Below are 17,576 nucleotides of genomic sequence, written 5' to 3'. Positions count from 1 at the left end.
TAGATTTGGGAATTTAATAAATATACATTTGGGAATTAAGATTAAGAAATTGACAAAGTTTGATTGAAAAATGAAGTTGGTCTAGCTCATATCAATAATGCCTATTATGCAATAATCATTCTAAAAATTTATGCTGTTATTATACGTGACAAAAACATTTTAGAGCTCAACACATAAATAAATCAAATCATGTCCTCTTGTGCTTATATTTCGAATTACTTTGTAGAATAATCACCCATGAAATCGAGTAATTATGCAATTGGATATTAGTGATCACTTGGCTTTATTTGGCCAGTAGGCCTTAAGGAATCTTCTCTACTCTTGACTATTCCTTCATCTTCATTTAATTAATCGCCACTTGTCTGGCCATTGAAAATGGCATCTTCTCTTGCGGGTACTACTCGTTCTTGATCCTGCCCTTGTCTTTTTGCTTTTTGTATTTGTCTTAAAACATATTTTGTATTCTTTTAATTTTTTGGAAAAGACCAAAAAAAAAAAATCACAATCACAAAACAGGCCTCTTACCTAGAGTGCGGTACTGAGTTTATTAAAACCAGTTTACATAACTAGAATATCGAGTTTTGCAGTATAGTGCAAGCTAACATTTGACAGAGTCATATACATAACCTAATGAGAGTTTGTCTTATTTTTAGCTTATTAAGTTTAGAAATATTTCTTGTCAATATACTTGACCTCATTTTATGTAAATAATTCTAAAAATATTTCAATTAATTTTGGAAAAAAACTTTTATGACTTCAAAATGGGCGGTATTTCCACCCTATATGACTTAATTTACTCAATTTCTATTAAAAAGACAAAATTATCGTCTATCATTTAATTGCAATTTAAATTAGTGGTCTAAAATTTATTTACTTTCCTTTTTTTTTTCTATTTTTGTGTAGGATCTACTTACCATAATTAAAATTTTATATGTTTAGGTTTTGTTTGTTGTAGATTTTCCATGTAAATTAAAGGCACTATTTTTTATTGCTAGATATTACCTCTATAAATGTTTATTTTGTTGAAAAGAGAGATTTCCTAGAATTCTAATTCTTTTTTCATGCTGTCGATTGCATTTATAGATATATTGTTAAGTAGATGAAATTTAATTACATCAAAATATTGCACAAAGTAAAAACTTTAAAAATCCTAGTGAAATATCATTATTTTGGATTAACAAAAATTCATATCATTTATGAATTGTACAAAAAAATCAAGATACCTTATTGTGTATAATGTTTTTTGTGTTTTCCTATATATTCATATAATGTCTTACATGCTTTATATAAAAGTATTTCACTAGTATAATAAGGAAAAAGGATAAATTCTTTTATCTTGTAAAGAAAGAGATTTAATATACATAGTAGACTAATGAAATTAATTAAAGTTCACCAAGAAAGTGAGATTTTGAGATAGGAGGGACAAAAAATAGATAATTTGTTATAAGATCAATAATAAAGAATAGACTTTTCAGTTTTATACTATATCAAATAATGTCTTCTATTTTTAGTTAGTTAACAAATTTGTTATCGGATCATTTTGTTTAAGTTTTTATGCGCATTTTAGGAAAAATCAAGAGAAGGGTTTCCTTGAAAATAGGAGCTATCGGTCACATAACTGATAGACTAATGTTTGATTTCAACCGGCTCCTAGTATTCCTTTGGTGCTCGTTTATTTTGTTCTCAAGTATTCTTCTAATGCATCTTTTTCAGTCTTGCAAATTCAATAAACGTGCATAGCGAGGAAAACAAATTTATTCAACAAAATAAAAATAAAAATGAAGAAACATCTATGATGATACATTTTAAGTATCATGTCATCTACTATGTGTCATGAGAACAAAAATGAGTGATGCAACAAATTATCTATCAAAATCTCGAGATTAAGAAATTACAAAGTTTGATTGAAAAATAAGGTTTGCATTGTTCGTATTAATAATGACTAATACGCAAAAAATCTATTCTGAAATATTGAGCTGTTATTATACATTTTAGAGCTCAATACATAACGAAATCTCAATTGTGTCCACTTTTGTTTATATTTCGAACTACTTTGTAGAATAAATCACCCACCAATCGAGTAATTACGCTATGGGATATTAGTGTTCACTTGGTTTAAATGGCCAGTAGACCGAAAGGAACCTTTTCTACAAATGAGTACTCCTTCATCTCTATTTAATTTAATCGCAACTTGTCTAGCCAATGAAAATGGCATCTTCTCTTGTTGCGGGTACTCCTCGTTCTTGATGCTGCCCTTGTCTTTTTGCATTTTTTTCGTATTTATCTTCAACGATATTTAGTATTCTTAATGTTTTCAAAAAGGACAAAAAAATCACGATCACTTAACAGGCTCTCACCTAGGATGCAGTACTAAGTTTATTAAAACCGGTCCATATAATTAGAATATCGAGTTTGGTGGTACTGTACAAGACAACATTTGACAAAGTGATCATATTTACAACCGAACGAGAGTTTGTCTTATTATCAGTGTACTAAGTTTAGGAATCTATCTTATCAATATACTCAACATCACTTTTTATATAGATAATTCTCAAAAATATTTTAATTAATTTTTAAGGAAAAAAAAACTTTATGACATTAAAATGTCAATAACCAAATATGTTGAAACTTTTGAAATAATATTATTTAGAATAATCAAACTTTAGATTACGAAAATATAAAGTAAAAGGTAGAAGCCATCGACATTTTTTGCGAAGTACCACCGTGGTAGATTCCCACTGCAGGGGTCAATTTCATGCAGATTATATATATGCGGTCCTATAGTTATAGAAAGACTTGTTAGTTTCATCCAGACAAGAATTTGTCTACTCTTCAAGCTTCAGCTTCTTCCTGTTCTTCTGCAACCATGGAAGTGGCCAACAAGTATGTTACCCTGAAGACCCACATAGAGGGTGCACCCAAAGAATCTGATTTTGAGCTCAAAACCTCACCATTAGCTCTATCACTCGACCCCAGCTCAGACGAGATAATAGTTAAGAACCTTTTCGTGTCCATTGACCCATACCAGTTGAACCGGATGAAGCTGTACAACTCGTCACAAAAATGGGTGCCGGTTTAGAAGGAATTACTCTTGGCAAGGTGAGTGTGACTTGTTCACAGCAGCTAAATATACGTGTAGAGGACAATCACGCAAATGTGATGGGAATTAGGAAAAAGGGAATTGGGTTTTCTTTGATTTTTGTCTTCAAATCTGTGTGCAGGAAATTAAGGCATATGGTGTGGCAGAAGTTGTGGCTTCAGACAATGTTGAATTTGAGAAGGGTGATGTGGTTGTGGGATTTGTTACTTGGGCGGAGTACAGTAAGATAAGAGGAAATGGAATGATCAGGAAGCTTGATCCATTAGGGTTTCCTTTGTCATACCATGTTGGACTATTTGGTAAATTTCTCTATCACCAACAATTTCCATTATTTCCATTATCATAATCTTTTCAATGATACATGAATTTCTTCTTAGTCAAAAGAACTTCACAAGACTCTGTCGGGGCGGTGAAGAGAGTTTTACAGGCGTGCTTTGGATTTTGGAATGGACGCGCCTTGTTCTGGCAGAAAAATGTTGTGCTTAACTGATAATAACACATTTGAACAAGGACATGTCTTAACGGGGTCAAAAAATGATGTAGTGCTTATTTGACCTTGGATCAGTAACTTGCACAATGCGCTGTAGTTGTGCAATACACCCGATGTCTCAAGCTATGCCAAGTTCTTGATGTCAGTCTCTCAGGATAACATCAAATAAAAAACATTTGTTGTCGCCGACGCTTCAGGATACCAAACGGTTTTCTTCCGTTCTGGTTATGTTTCTTTATCAATTTTCTGCTTGTTCTTCCAGGATACAGTGGACTTGCAGCCTACGCTGGATTCTTCGAAATATGCAAACCCAAGCAAGGCGAGAAGGTATTTGTGTCCGCGGCTTCAGGATCAGTTGGGAACATGGTCGGACAGTACGCGAAGTTGCTCGGCTGTTATGTGGTTGGTTGCGCCGGAAGCAAGCAAAAGGTCGCTTTCACGAGCTCCTGTGTGACTAGTACTTGACGTGTGCCCACTTATGAATCTCCCAAGTTTTGGACTTGTGTCACAGGTAGAACTGCTCAAGGAAAAACTCGGCTTTGATGATGCTTTCAATTACAAAGGGGAAACTGATTTGAATTCAGCACTCAAAAGGTCAGGTTCTCCAATTTTAATATGCACGCATGCACTGACCACCTTCTTCTCCAGTGTTTCGGGATAAATCTAAATTCTAAAACAATCCCACAATCATTTTGCTTCCCGCATTTCCGGTAACAGGTACTTTCCCGACGGAATCGACATATACTTTGACAATGTAGGTGCTGAGATGCTAGAAGCTGCAGTGGCTAACATGAATACCTATGGCCGAGTTGCCGTCTGTGGAGCAACATCTGAATACACGGATCCTGGAAAAAGAGCCGCACCCAATATGTTAGATGTTATCTACAAGAGAATAAAGATCCAGGGTTTTCTAGCCTGGGACCACATGGACGTCTTTGAGGATTTCATTTCAACCACCGGCAACTGTCTCCGCAGCGGCCAAATGCACCCGCTCGAGGACTTCTCGAATGGTGTGGAGACCATTCCCTCTGCTTTTGTAGGACTATTTCGGGGAGATAACATTGGGAAGAAGATGGTTAAAATCACAGAAGATTGAATTTGCTCGGTTAAACAACTTAATCAGAGAGCCGGTAATGTTTGTGTGACTCATTATGGCTTTCGTATAATGATTTTCAGTTTATCTAATCTTAGTCACAAAAACTTTTAAATGGCTAACGGCAAATTCACTTACAATCAAGATGATCCTGGCAAAGCGGGAAAGATGTGGACGCAGAAAAGATACTACCGCTAGTAATTGATGCCGGGTTGCTTGGTAAAGTAGGTTGATACAAGTGATAGTGAATAAGAATTAATCCAAAAGGCTCGAATCTCTGAGGCCAATGCACAGGAGCATTTCTAATGCTAATTAGAGCATAAGATCACAGTATTCTTTCGGGCTACCGTTTGAACTCTCTACCCAGACAGTAAACAGAGGAACTTCCATTCTCAGAGTGATGACTGGGGACATTTATCATAAGAAATTCCACTCTCGGAGCCATGACATCCATAGTTTACTCAAGCATGGAACTTATACAAAAAAAAACACAAATTGCACAAGAAAAAATATCTCGTTACATAGAAAGAAATAAAGTAATCTTAAATAGAACACAAGAACTGCACCATCACAAACGAATGAATCCTAACTTAACAATTAGTGTAACTAGTCTCTCTTACAATTAGATTCTCCAAGGGAGTCCATCAGTGGTAACATAGTAGGATGACCAAAAAAGTTATAAAGCGTAGGATCCCTGTGAAGCACTCAAAATAGGGATGACACCACGACAGAGGGTCTACAGTAATATACTCCACAATATGTGAAGATAAACCAGCACACATAGTACTGATATATACAATCAACATTCCATGCACAAATTTAATCTTAATTGTATGGAGATACACTAGACATGTATCGAAGTTAGATCTTCCATACCCAAAAAACCATATTTACTTTGCCTCTCGCAATGGATTAATCACCTTGTAACCCTTCCATGTTAGTTCCTTGAGATTCACTGGCCACATTTCTGCCAGGATACTCATAAGAGTTTGCTGATCTCTGCAAAAGAGAAAAAAAGTAGCATAAATTCTCACATTTTGCTTAAAAATGTCGCATGAAAATGTCAAATTTCTCATGATGCATATAGTACCTCGCTCAGTACACCTGCATATGCCATGTTGCAACATTCAAACAGCTACATTAATCAGTAGCATCAAATATCCAAGGAATATAAAAGAACGCCATGACAGTGGGACTATAGATTAAGTTTACTTATGTAGTTGGCTCAGTAAATGGGTAGAAGCCACTTGCGAACCAAGGTGAATGGCGAGCACCTCTTGCATTAGATAAGTTAAATGGTCTCATTAATCAAATGAAAAAAAAAAAACACATCTCAGGCCAAGAGAAGATACCCCATTATTAAGACTTGGATTTGTAGTAGGACCCCCAAAATTGCAAGGAGAAAAGACACTTGACAGCTGATGTGAATGTGCCAAATGAGTCAGTAAATGGGCTTCGTCCAGAGTAGCGCCAACAACCAGCTCTTCATTACAGAATGAAATTGTAGTTACATGAAGTGTAAAGTAAAATAGCTCACATAATTAATGGAAGTAAACTCATTATACAATATATTACCAATCACCTCGACTCTGTATTGCGGTTGAGGTTGCTCCTTTGGATGATTTTTTCCTTTTTTTTTTCTCCAACTTACTCTCAACCCCATCACCTGTTACTCCCTTCGCTTTCCTTCGAGGGTGATCTGTTATTGATGTCTCGCTAATGGAGTAAGAAACCTCATTGGCATTCACAAACCTATCGCTGTTAACTTCACCATCTTTGGTCAAAAGATTGGATTTGTGCCTTAAAATTTCCTCCACCATCTTGTCCAAATTTTGCATTGCAATTCTCATAGTATCTTCATCTTCGGCAGCCAAGCTCATTACAGCAAAAGCTTTTCGCATCAGTGTGGAATAACGACTAATCTTTGATGAACATGGTGACACTTGTGGAGAGTCATCATGCACAATACAATCCTTGGCACCCTTAGTCCATCTCTTTAAAACATAAGCTGATGGGATTTTTTGTAACCTTAATATTCCCATTAAGTACATACAAAGCATGACGGCACAACCACCCACTTGATTCAAATAATTTACATCCACAAGAGACTGAAAAATTAACAGAATCGAATTTCACAACATTTTTCCCTTGAATCCCATGGCAAACTAGAGTATATTCAGAGACTGCCCCATCACAACTACAATCCAAAACTCGTTCTGACATACTTTGCAAAAATTCCTCATAAAACTTGGAAAATATGGTACGAGTGTATGCCACTGCAGCATGTGTCAAAATCGCATTATTTGACACAACCAATTCTGGCTTACCTCTAGAACTGTGATCATCTCGAACTTCAATCTCCCTTATATATTTTAACTGTTGTTCATAGTGGTGGACAAATCCAATAAGGTCCATGCTATTAGCAGGCATCAGCCGGAAGATATCATTTGTGCCCTCACTCCTCTGAGTTGATCTGATACCACATGAAAATATGCCCCGACCAAAGGCCGCACTCCATTTATTTCTTGATTCATATAGTCTGTTAAGCCAAGAGTTGTCCTTAGTGCCCCATTCCTCTTCCATTTCCTTCCAAGTGGATTCGAATACAGACTCTGTTTCACATCCATACAGTAGTTTTGAGAAATATCTATCCCTAAACTCAGGCTTCTCATAAAGATTGGGGATCTTTTTAGCAGCATTTTTTGCAATTTGTGATGTGCATACACAATGTTGTGCATTCGGAAACACCTTTTCAACAGCTTTTTCTATAGCTTGGTCTTGGTCAGTGAAAATTGTTCTAGGCGCTCTGTTTCCCATTGCCTCCAAAAACGTCTCAAATAGCCATATAAATGAATTTACTGTCTCATCTAACAGGAGAGCGCACCCAAACAAGGTATTCTTCCAATGATGATTAACCCCTAAAAATGGTGCACATATCATGTTATATTTGCTAACGTGATATGTGGTATCAAGCATCACCACATCACCAAAACAATCATAATCGAATTTAGACAAACTATCTCTCCAAAATAGGTTTGTCAATTTACCGTCTTGATCCACTTGTACAGCATAGAAAAGCATAGGATTTTGCATCTGCATGCACATGAAATGATTCAAGAGGTTTTGCCAATCTTCCCCCCTCGCGATGCTTGAACTTTGAGTTGGCAAGAAATTATGGCTACCACGCAAACTAAACCCCAAATTTCTACTTGCTCCATCTTCATTTTCCAAGTTAAATGACCTGAAATTTACAATGCCAGCTTTTGCCATGTCAGCTAAGACACCTTTACTTGGATCAGAAACTATCCTTCCACATCTGATCAGATGCCTTTGATTTTCCGGAAGAAATGCATGGTTATGCTCAGGTTTGTACTCTATGATTTCATGAACACCATTTTCAACCTTAAATTTAATATGCGCTTGACAGCCACACCTAATCTCAGTCCTTTCCATCTTTTTTTGCTGGTAGGGTGGAGTGCAAGAGAAACCCTCACAATTACACAAAAATGTACGCCGAGTGATTTCTCCTTTGGAATTTCTAACTTTATTACCCTTCCGAATTCCAAATCCCTTACGTAATGCATATGCCACATACGTGTGATATGCTTCAAGTTCACTTGAAAAGACCATCCCCACTTTAAACTCGAAATTTTTGGGGAGATTGTGTATTGAGTGGCGAAGATGGGCATCGTCATCTTCTACAGTCCAGAAAAGTTCAAGTAGCAAATCATCAAAACATGAGATTCATAAGTTGTAAAAGCATAAGTTTGATTAACAAATTATCGCAGGTCATTAAAGATCTTCATTACAAAGAAGAGATCTACACACCTTCTGCTATCTCCTTGCTTGCATTCTCTGGTTCCATATTATCTCCCATCCTGGTACTAAATTCACAAAAATCAGACACAAAGCCCTCGGTAACCCACAAATACAATGCATAAACACAACCGCCCCCATAATCTGTATAGCGACAACTACTGAACAGCAAAAATTGGACCTTCTCTTTCTAGAGAGAATTCAATTTCTCATCCACTATTAACCAGTCACCCACATATTACCAGCTCATGAAGTATCAACAGATGCTCTAATTTCATTGTTTAAAAAGAATGCAATTCCAGGTACCAACTTAAGGGCTATATCAGAAGCGGAAATCTCATTGCTGTACAGAGTAACAGTAAGGAACTCTCACTAAACTACGAGAAAAGAGAGAGACAGAGACAGAGAAGCAAAACCCTTAAGAAGAAAGACAGCAAAGTGGAAACCAGCACATTTATTTGCCTTTCTGGCTCAGAAAAATTGAAACTTGACAGGTCTAACAGTGAAATGAACTCGAGACGTGAATGCTACGAAGAAGAGAGAGGAGTAACCTGGGGCTCCTGAGAGAGAGAAGAAGCTGGAGAGGCAATTGGCACCCCTAGAACGACGGCGGCGACGCTCGACCGTCCCGCTTCCGGTGACCTTCACGGTGGCACCGCCTCGATATCCGGTCTTCTCCGTTCGACCAGAAAGAGAGAAGGATCGGACATGGAAGGAAACTCTAAGCCCCAGCTCCAAAAATGGTCGAAATTGCCCATTACTTGTATTCACTAGTCACACGTGTGAATGTTTATAAATTTTTATGGTGTCAATTACTAATTTCTTGTCCGAAAACTTGCCAGTCATGTAGTCAAGCCATCATCAATAATACTTTTCATATTAAGATTAGAAATTGATTGAAGAAATTACTAGTTATTGAAATGGTCTAAGATGTTTTTACATGAGAAATCAACGTCAATTTTAACAAGTTAGCTGGCGGCCATAAAGATAGGTTCGAACTTAATATTCTCAATATAAAAGTACTAGCAAAATAATGAGAAAATTACTAATTGGTCGGTAAGCACTTATTTTGCCAATATATAACCATATTAGTCTAATGAAGAAATTACTTCTCATAATCACTGACCAAGAGGAAGGTCACCAAGTGCTAATAAATTGATAAACATTTTTCAGTAAAAAATTGCTGATGATATAGAAAACTACTACTTATGTATACATATTTAGGGTGACGCTATTTCCACTCTTTATATGACTAAATCCACCCAATTTTCACCAAAAAGGCAAAATTACCCTATATTATTTAATTGCAATTTAAATCGGTGGTCTCAAATTTGTTTACATTCCTTTTTCTAAGTTATTCTATATCTATGTAGGAACTAACTACCAAAATTAAGAATTTAATGTATTTAGTTTTTTATTATTGTAGATATCCATGTATGTTAGAGGTACTATGTCTTTTTATATTGTTAAATATTACTTTCATAAAAATTTGTTTTGTCAAAAAAAAAAGAAATTTCTATGAATCTACTTCTTTTCTACACTGTCGATTATATTCATGGATACATGTGAAGTAAATGAGATTTAATTAAATAAAAACATTGCATAAAGTAAGACCTTTTTCGAAAATGCCAATGAAATTTTATTATTTTGAATTAACAAAAAATAATATAATCAATAAATTGTTTAAGAAAAATATTAAGATATCTCATTATGCATAATGTTTTTAATGTGCTCTCAAATATTTCTCTAACTTCTCGCGTGTTTTATATAAAAGTAACTCATCAATATAGTAAGGAAAAATATAAATTCTTTGATATAGTAAATAAAGAGAGTTGATAAATATTTTAGACTAATGACATTAATAAAAATTTCACCAAGAAAGTGAGATTTTGATATAAGAGGAGAAAAAATAGATAGGTTGTTATAAGAATGATAAAGAAGAGATTTTTTTAGTTTTATACTATACCAAAAGAATGCATTTTTTTTTCCTTACTGTTAGCATGATAATTTTACATAGAGCATATAAAGCGTTATAAGTATATCAAAGCTAAAAAAAAAAAAAAAAGGTGAAATTCTTAATTATTGTAACTATCCTACATAGAAAAAGACAAAAATCGAAAAAAGTAGTGTGGCCATTATCTAAAATTGCAATTAAAAGATTGAGGATAGTTTTGTCTTTTAGTGTAAATAAGGTGGATTTAGTCATTTAAGGAGTGGAAATAGTGTCGCCCTATATATATAATAAATGGTTACTAAACACTTGATATATGTTTTCTCAATATAATTTGATTTGCATGAACGGCTCAATGACAATTACGGCCATTTATCGTGAGGGTCCCAGTGAAAATATTTAGATTAGCCATGACTTGACCTGAGATCAACTATATGGGGATATATTCTTGTCTAGACTCGAATGGATAGATCGGGTGTAATCTCATTAGTTTTATCTAAGTCCAAAATATTCAGTCCTATGATATGATTTACAAATCTGGCTGCGAACAAGTATTCCATGGATGTAGCACATAACTCATTTTGGGTCGGACTTGATGGGATTTACATCGGACCTACCATACCAGTCTCCATTATCAGGATTTTGGAATGTGTGCGCTTAAGTAGCCGTGTTATTCTGGCAAATAAATGTTACAATTAACTGATGATAACAGAAGAAAGATAAGAACCCCAAATAGTTCTGAAATCGTCTCGTGTATTGCAGCAATATGTCACAGAAAAGTACACGTTTGACTTATATAGGGGAGCACATTTGAACAAGGATATGTCTTAAGAGGTTCAAGAATTGACGAAGTGCTGACCTTGGATCAGTATCTTGCAGAACGCACAATAGCTGTGAGACACAAATGATATCTCAAGCTATTTCGTGGAGAGCATTCCCTCTGCTTTTGTAGGACTATTTGGTGGAGAAAATATTGGGAAGAAGATGGTTAAAATCACGGAAGAATGAGTTCACGTCGTCGAACAACTTAACCGGACAATCGGTCACGTTTGTGTGATTCATCGTAGCTTTCATGCAATAGTTTTCGGTTTCTCTACCAAATCTTAGCAACAAAGCTTTTAAATGGTTAACAGCAAATTCACTTCCGATCAAGCAGATCCAGGTCGAGCAGGAAAGACGAGGATAGTGAAAAATCTATAATTAGTAAATGATGTTGGGTCACTTGGTAAAGTAGTTTGACACGAGTGAAATGGAAAAGAATTTATCCAAAAGGTTCGAATCCTTGTGGCCAATGCACAGGAGCATCTCTAATGCTAATTAGAGTAAGATCACAGTATTCTTTTGGGCTACCGTTTGAACTCTCTGTTCAGACAGTCATCAGAGGAACTTCAATTCTCAGAGTGATGACTCGGACATTTATCAAAAGAAATGCCATTCTTGGAGCCATGACATCCATAATTTATTCAAGCGCGGAACTTGTACCAGAAATAATACGAATTGTGCATGAATAATATGCTGTTTACGTGTAAAGAAACCAAGCAATCTTAAAATAGATCACAAGAAGTGCGCCATCACGAACAGATGAATCCTACCCAAACAGTTTGTGTAACTAATTTCTCTTACAATTACATTCCCAAGGGAGCCTGCCAAAGGTAAACATCGGATGACCAGAAAAAAAAATATACAGCATAGGATCCCTGTGAAGCACTCAAAACAGGGATGACTGTAACAGAGGGTCTACAGTAATATACTCCGCATGTGAAGATAAACCAGCTTACATAATACTGATATATATAATCAACATTCCATGCACAAATTGCTTACTTGTCCTGAGATATACTATACATGTATCCAAGTTAGACATTCTATACCCACAAAACCATATTTACTCTGCCTCTAGCGATGGATTGATCAACCTTGTAAACCTTGCATGTTAGTTCCTTCAGATTCATTGGCTACATTTCTGCCAAGATATTGATAAGAATATGATGATCCCTGCAAAAGAGAAAAATATTATAAATTCTTACATTTTGCTTAAAAAATGTCGCATGAAAATGTCAAATTTCTCACTGTGCATATAGCACCTGACTCAGTACACCTGCATATGCCGTGTTGCAATATTCAGACATCTGCATCAATCAGTAACGTCAAATAGCAAAGGAATATAAAAGAATGCTACAACAGCAGGACTGTAGATTAAGTTCACATATGTACTTGGCTCAGTAAATGGGTAAGAGCCACTCCCAAACCCAGGTGAATGGTGAACACTTCTTACATCTAGATAAGTAAAATGGTCTCGTTAATCAAATGGAAAAGCACATCTCAGGCCAAGAGAAGATATATTGAGACTTAGATTTGTAGTTGGACCCCAAAAATTGCAAGGAGAGAAGACACTTTAGTGCTGATTTGAATGTGCCTAATGAGTCAGTAAATGGGCTTCATCCAGAGAGTAGCACTAACAACCAGCTCTTTAGTACAGAATGAAATTTTTGTTACATGGAGTGTAAAGTAAAATAGCTCATATTATTAATGGAAGTAAAGTCATTATGCAATATATCCCAATCACCTTGACTTTGTATTTTGCTTGAGGTTACTCCTTTGGATGATTTTTTATTTTTTCTCTCCAACTTACTCTCAACCCCATCACCCATTACTTTCTTTGCTTTCTTTCAAGGGTGATCTGCCATTGATGTTTCACTAATGGAGTAAAAAACCTCATTACCATTCACAACCTTGTCGCTGTTATCTTCACCATCTTTGGTCAAAAGATTGGATTTGTGCCCTAAAATTTCCTCCACCATCTTGTGCAAATTTTGCATTGCAATTCTCATTGTATCTTCATCTTCAGCAGCCAAGCTCACCATGGCAAAAGCTTTTCACATCAATGTGGAATAACGACCAATCTTTGATGAACATTGTGATACTTGTGGAGAGTCATTATCCACTATACAATCCTTGGCACCCTTAGTCCATCTCTTTAAAACAAAAGCCAATGGGATTTTTGTAACCTTAATGTTTCCAATAAGTACATACAAAGCATGGTGGCACAACCACCCATTTGATTCAAATGATGTAAAATTTACATCCACAAGAGACTAAAAAATTAACAGAATCAAATCTCACAACATTTTGCCCAGGAATCCCTTGGCAACTAAAGTATATTCAGAGACTGCCCCATCAGAACAACATCTCAAAACTCGTTCTGACGTACTTTGCAATAATTCCTCATGAAACTTGGAAAATATGGTACAAGTGTATGCCAATGCAGCTTGTGTCAAAATTGCATTATTTGACACAACCAATTTTGGCTTACCTCGAGAATTGTGATCATCTCAAACTTCAGTCTCCCTTATATATTTTACCTGTTGTTCATAGTGGTGGACAAATCCAATGAGGTTCATGCTATTAGCAGGCATCAGCCAGAAGATATTTCTTGAGCCCTCGCTCTTTTTAGTTAATCTGATACTACATGAAAATATACCTCCACCAAAGGCCACACTCCATTTATTTCTCGATTCATATAGTCTGTTAAGCCAAGAGTTTTCCTTAGTGCCCATTTCCTTCCAAGTGGATTCAAATACGAACTCTGTTTCACAGCCAAATAGTAGTTTTGAGAAAATGTCCCCAAACTCAGGCTTGTCATAAAGATTGGGGATGTTTTTAGCAGCATGCTTTGCAGTGTGTGATGTGCATACACAATGTTGTGCATTCAGAAACACCTTTTCAACAGCTTTTTTCCATAGCTTCGTCTTGGTCAATGAAAATCGTTTTGGGTGCCCCATTTCCCATTGCCTCCAAAAACGTATCAAATAGCCATATAGATGAATTTACCGTCTCATCTAATAAGAGAGCACACCCAAACAAGGTATTCTTCAGATGATGATTAACCCCAACAAAAGATGCACATATCATGTTATATTTACTAACATGATATGTGGTATCAAACATCACATTGTCACCGAAACAATCATAATCAAATTAAGACAAACTATTTCTCCAAATAAGTTTGTCAACCTGCCATCTTGATCTACTTGTACATCATAAGAAAACATGGGATTGTGCATCTGCATGTACATGAAATGATTCAAGAGAGTTTGCCAATCTTGCCCCTCGCAATACTTAAACTTTGACTTGGCAAGAAATTATGGCTACCATGCAAACTAAACCCTGCATTTCTACATCCTCCATCTTCATTTTCCAAAAAGTTATATGACTGAAATTTACAATGCTGGCTTTTGCCATGTCATCCAAGACTCCTTTACTTGGATCTAATATCATCATTCCACATCTTATCAGGTGCCTTTGATTTTCTGGGAGAAATGCATGATTATGCTCAGACATGTACTACATGACTTCATGAACACCATTATCAACCTTAAATAGAATATGTGCAAGACAACTGCACCTGTTGTCAGTCCTTTCCATCTTTTTGCTGGCCAGGTGTAGGGCAAGAGAAACCCTCACAAGTACACACAAAAAGTACACCAAGTGATTTCTCCTCGAACTCCAAAATCCTTACATAATGCATACGCCACATACGTATGATATGCTTCGACTTCACTTGAAAAGACCATCCCTACTTTAAACTCAAAATTTTTCAGGAGATTGTGTATCTAGTGGCAAAGATGGGCACCGTCATGTTCTACAACACAGAAAAGGATGTGTAGGAAATCATCAAAACATGAGATTCATAAGTTGTAAAAGCATAATTTTCATTTGACACATTATCGCAGGTCATTAAAGATTTTCCTACGAAGAAGAGATCTACACCCCTTCTGTTATCTCTTTGCTTGCATTCTCTGGTTTCATATTATCTCTCAACCAGGTGTTAAATTAAAAAGAAAATCAGACCTAAAGCCCTCAGTGGAGCCCTCAGTAACCCACAGACATGATCCATAAACACAACCGTCCCATAATCCATATAGCGACCACTACTGAACAGCAAAAATTGGACCTTCTCTTCCTAGAGAGAGCCCAATTTCTCATCAAATATTAACCAATCACCCACAGATTACCAGCTCATGAAGTATCAAGAGATGCTCCAGCATCATTGTTTATAATGAATGCAATTCCAGATACCAAGTTAAGGGCTACGGAACTCTCGTTAAGCTACGAGACAGAGAGAGAGAGAGAATCAAAATCCTTAAGAAGAAAGACAGCAAACTGGAAACTCGCACGTTTATATATGCCTTCTCTGGCTCAGAAAAAATTGAAACTTGACAAGTCTTAACAGCGCAATGAACTCGGGACGTGATTGCTGCGGAGAAGAGAGAGAAGCAACCTGGGGCTCCTGAGAGGGAGAAGAAGCTGGAGAGACAATCGGCAACCCCAGAACGCGGGGGCGGCGCTCGACCGTTCCACTTCCGGCGATCTTCACGGCGGCGCTGTCCTGATCTCCGGCCTTCTCCATTCAACCAGCCAGAGAGAAGAACCGCAGTTGGAAGGAAACGCACGGCCGGCATTGCCCATAACTTTTCTAGTCACATGTGTGACTCTGCTAAATTTTACTTATTTCGTGTCCCAAGACTTAATAGTCGTGTGATCAAGCTATATATTTTTTTTGTAGCTTTTCATATTAACATTAGTAATTGATTGAAGAAATTAACAGTTATGGAAATGGTCAGAGATATTTTTATAAGAAATAGCAGTTTCCAAGTCAGCCGCCGACTATAAAGATAGTTCGAGTTTGTTGTTCATGGTATAAAAGTAATACCGAAATAATGAGAAAAATTACCAATTGATAAGTAAGTACTTACTCTACCCATATATAGTCATATTAGTCCAATGAAGAAATTACGTCCCACGATCACTATCAAGGAGGAAGCGTCACCAACTGCTGTATCGCAAAATCTTTATAGAAAACTACTACTTAAGATATATATACATATTAACCTTTTCTTTTAAAAGTAGCTTTTTTTTTTTTTGGTAATCGAGGATCTACAGGGCCCGCTGGGCAGCCCAAAGCTCGTAGAGTGTGCAGTACACCCCGAACCAAGCGTCAATATTTTAGGAAAGACTAGCTTAGTACCTCAACTCTAGGTTTTCCTACTTGATACTTCAGAAACGAGAGGCAACTCACGACCTTTGTGATGGAAGGAAGAACGCACACCAATTGCGCTACACGTGGTTGGGTTCTTTTATAAGTAGTTTCTAAACACTTGATGCATTAATTTATTTTTCGATATGATTCAATTCACTAGAATGAGTCTATAAAAATCATGCCCATTTATTGTGTGGATCTCCATGAAAATTTTAAATTAATCAAATCCAATGCGATTGAGGTCCATTACTGGGGATATTTTCTTTGTCTAGACTTGAATGGATAAATCAAGTGTAATCATGTGAGTTCTACCTAAGTTCATAATTTTCAATTGTCATGATTCGATTTATGGATATGGTTGTGAGCACATATTCCATGGATCTATTACTTATGTTAAACTAAATTTGTATCCGACCTGAGAAGATTTACATAGAACCTATTAATTTTGATTATGCATATTCAACTTAGTATAAACACTATACAAGGCAAATTAATTAATTATATCGATACATGTGGACCCAATACATGCAATTCATTTAATCGTGTGATTCTCATGTGTAGAGTAATGCTTTGTGTGCACATAAAAATATGGGATAATGACACAAATAATCTCTAAATTTTGGTTCAACACACAATGTGGCCTCAAAACTTTTAATTTATTTAATATGGCCCTAAATATAAGTCAATATGTAATGTTATCTTTGAACTTTTTAATTTATTTAATATAGTTGTTAAACTTCTGGTAATGCTCAAATTAATTCCTAAATTATATCAAAATATCCAATACTATCATTCTAGTAATTTAAGTTTAAGAACAACATTGAACATATATATCAAAAGTTCAGAAACCATATTGATGAATCAATGACAACATTGTATTGGACTAAAGTTCAAGAAAATGATATCGGGCAATTTAAAAGTTAAAAAATCACGTTATAATTTAACGGGTTGTTTATGCCACTTTTTCCTAGAAATATTATGGGACAAATCTGAGGTCAAAGCCGCGTCATTCAATGACGCGAACAAGTCACTACGAAGACACGAAGGAGAAACAAATGTAGTCTCTTTGCGTTGGAGTGACACCAA

At 36.0% G+C, this 17,576-nt stretch overlaps 3 protein-coding genes across 14 annotated transcripts; 1 reads left to right on the top strand and 2 right to left on the bottom strand.

The window, feature by feature from the left end:
* Positions 1–2,866: 2,866 nt before the first annotated feature.
* Positions 2,867–4,811, top strand: LOC120291267 (2-alkenal reductase (NADP(+)-dependent)-like). The gene is made up of 6 exons (XM_039308407.1): positions 2,867–3,067; positions 3,124–3,156; positions 3,222–3,399; positions 3,853–4,019; positions 4,102–4,184; positions 4,308–4,811. Exons 1-6 carry the CDS (start codon positions 2,867–2,869, stop codon positions 4,684–4,686), a joined length of 1,041 nt encoding a protein of 346 aa, XP_039164341.1. The 3' UTR covers positions 4,687–4,811.
* Positions 4,812–5,178: 367 nt separating this feature from the next.
* On the bottom strand, positions 5,179–9,242 carry LOC104436680 (protein FAR1-RELATED SEQUENCE 1). 6 transcript variants are annotated; one of them, XR_724072.3, is made up of 6 exons: positions 9,051–9,242; positions 8,512–8,567; positions 6,259–8,381; positions 6,036–6,166; positions 5,774–5,787; positions 5,179–5,682 (listed from the first exon to the last, which is right to left on the bottom strand). XR_724072.3 is itself a non-coding variant. In XM_010049527.3 (5 exons), exons 3-5 carry the CDS (start codon positions 6,741–6,743, stop codon positions 5,596–5,598), a joined length of 696 nt encoding a protein of 231 aa, XP_010047829.2. In that variant the 5' UTR covers positions 6,744–8,381; positions 8,512–8,567; positions 9,051–9,241; the 3' UTR covers positions 5,208–5,595. The 6 variants fall into 6 exon arrangements, 1 of the variants encoding a protein (XP_010047829.2); XR_724073.3 differs by lacking the exon at positions 5,774–5,787; XR_005550050.1 differs by lacking the exon at positions 5,774–5,787 and having other exon boundaries at positions 6,259–8,378.
* A 2,794-nt stretch (positions 9,243–12,036) lies between these two features.
* On the bottom strand, positions 12,037–15,929 carry LOC104436678. Of its 7 annotated transcripts, XR_005549143.1 has the most exons (4): positions 13,932–14,875; positions 13,764–13,812; positions 12,535–12,579; positions 12,037–12,445 (listed from the first exon to the last, which is right to left on the bottom strand). XR_005549143.1 is itself a non-coding variant. In XM_039308309.1 (3 exons), the coding sequence occupies exons 1-3, from the start codon at positions 15,858–15,860 to the stop codon at positions 12,362–12,364; spliced, it is 258 nt and encodes an 85-aa protein (XP_039164243.1). In that variant the 5' UTR covers positions 15,861–15,929; the 3' UTR covers positions 12,037–12,361. The 7 variants fall into 7 exon arrangements, 1 of the variants encoding a protein (XP_039164243.1); XR_005549145.1 differs by lacking the exon at positions 12,535–12,579; XR_005549141.1 differs by lacking the exon at positions 13,932–14,875 and having other exon boundaries at positions 13,764–13,925.
* Positions 15,930–17,576: the final 1,647 nt, after the last annotated feature.

This window comes from Eucalyptus grandis, chromosome 3 (assembly GCF_016545825.1).
Source record: "Eucalyptus grandis isolate ANBG69807.140 chromosome 3, ASM1654582v1, whole genome shotgun sequence".
Lineage (NCBI taxonomy): Eukaryota > Viridiplantae > Streptophyta > Magnoliopsida > Myrtales > Myrtaceae > Eucalyptus > Eucalyptus grandis.
The sequence above is the reverse complement of the archived record's forward strand: the minus strand, read 5'-3'. Positions and strand labels throughout refer to the sequence as shown.

What these genes read in the sequence shown, in the direction of transcription:
- LOC120291267 (XM_039308407.1), top strand. Translation starts at nt 2,867, where the DNA reads ATGGAAGTGGCCAACAAGTATGTTACCCTGAAGACCCACATAGAGGGT. An exon ending in ACAACTCGTCACAAAAATGG is followed by an intron (nt 3,068 to 3,123) that starts GTGCCGGTTTAG and finishes TGTTCACAGCAG; the next exon opens with CTAAATATACGTGTAGAGGA. An exon ending in GCGCCGGAAGCAAGCAAAAG is followed by an intron (nt 4,020 to 4,101) that starts GTCGCTTTCACG and finishes CTTGTGTCACAG; the next exon opens with GTAGAACTGCTCAAGGAAAA.
- LOC104436680 (XM_010049527.3), bottom strand. Translation starts at nt 6,743, where the DNA reads ATGCTTTGTATGTACTTAATGGGAATATTAAGGTTACAAAAAATCCCA. An exon ending in AACCGCAATACAGAGTCGAG is followed by an intron (nt 6,167 to 6,265) that starts GTGATTGGTAAT and finishes TCTGTAATGAAG; the next exon opens with AGCTGGTTGTTGGCGCTACT. An exon ending in ATCCAAGTCTTAATAATGGG is followed by an intron (nt 5,683 to 6,035) that starts GTATCTTCTCTT and finishes TCTCTTTTGCAG; the next exon opens with AGATCAGCAAACTCTTATGA.
- LOC104436678 (XM_039308309.1), bottom strand. Translation starts at nt 15,860, where the DNA reads ATGGAGAAGGCCGGAGATCAGGACAGCGCCGCCGTGAAGATCGCCGGA. An exon ending in CTCCCTCTCAGGAGCCCCAG is followed by an intron (nt 12,580 to 15,731) that starts GTTGCTTCTCTC and finishes TGATTGATGCAG; the next exon opens with ATGTCTGAATATTGCAACAC. An exon ending in ATGCAGGTGTACTGAGTCAG is followed by an intron (nt 12,446 to 12,534) that starts GTGCTATATGCA and finishes TCTCTTTTGCAG; the next exon opens with GGATCATCATATTCTTATCA.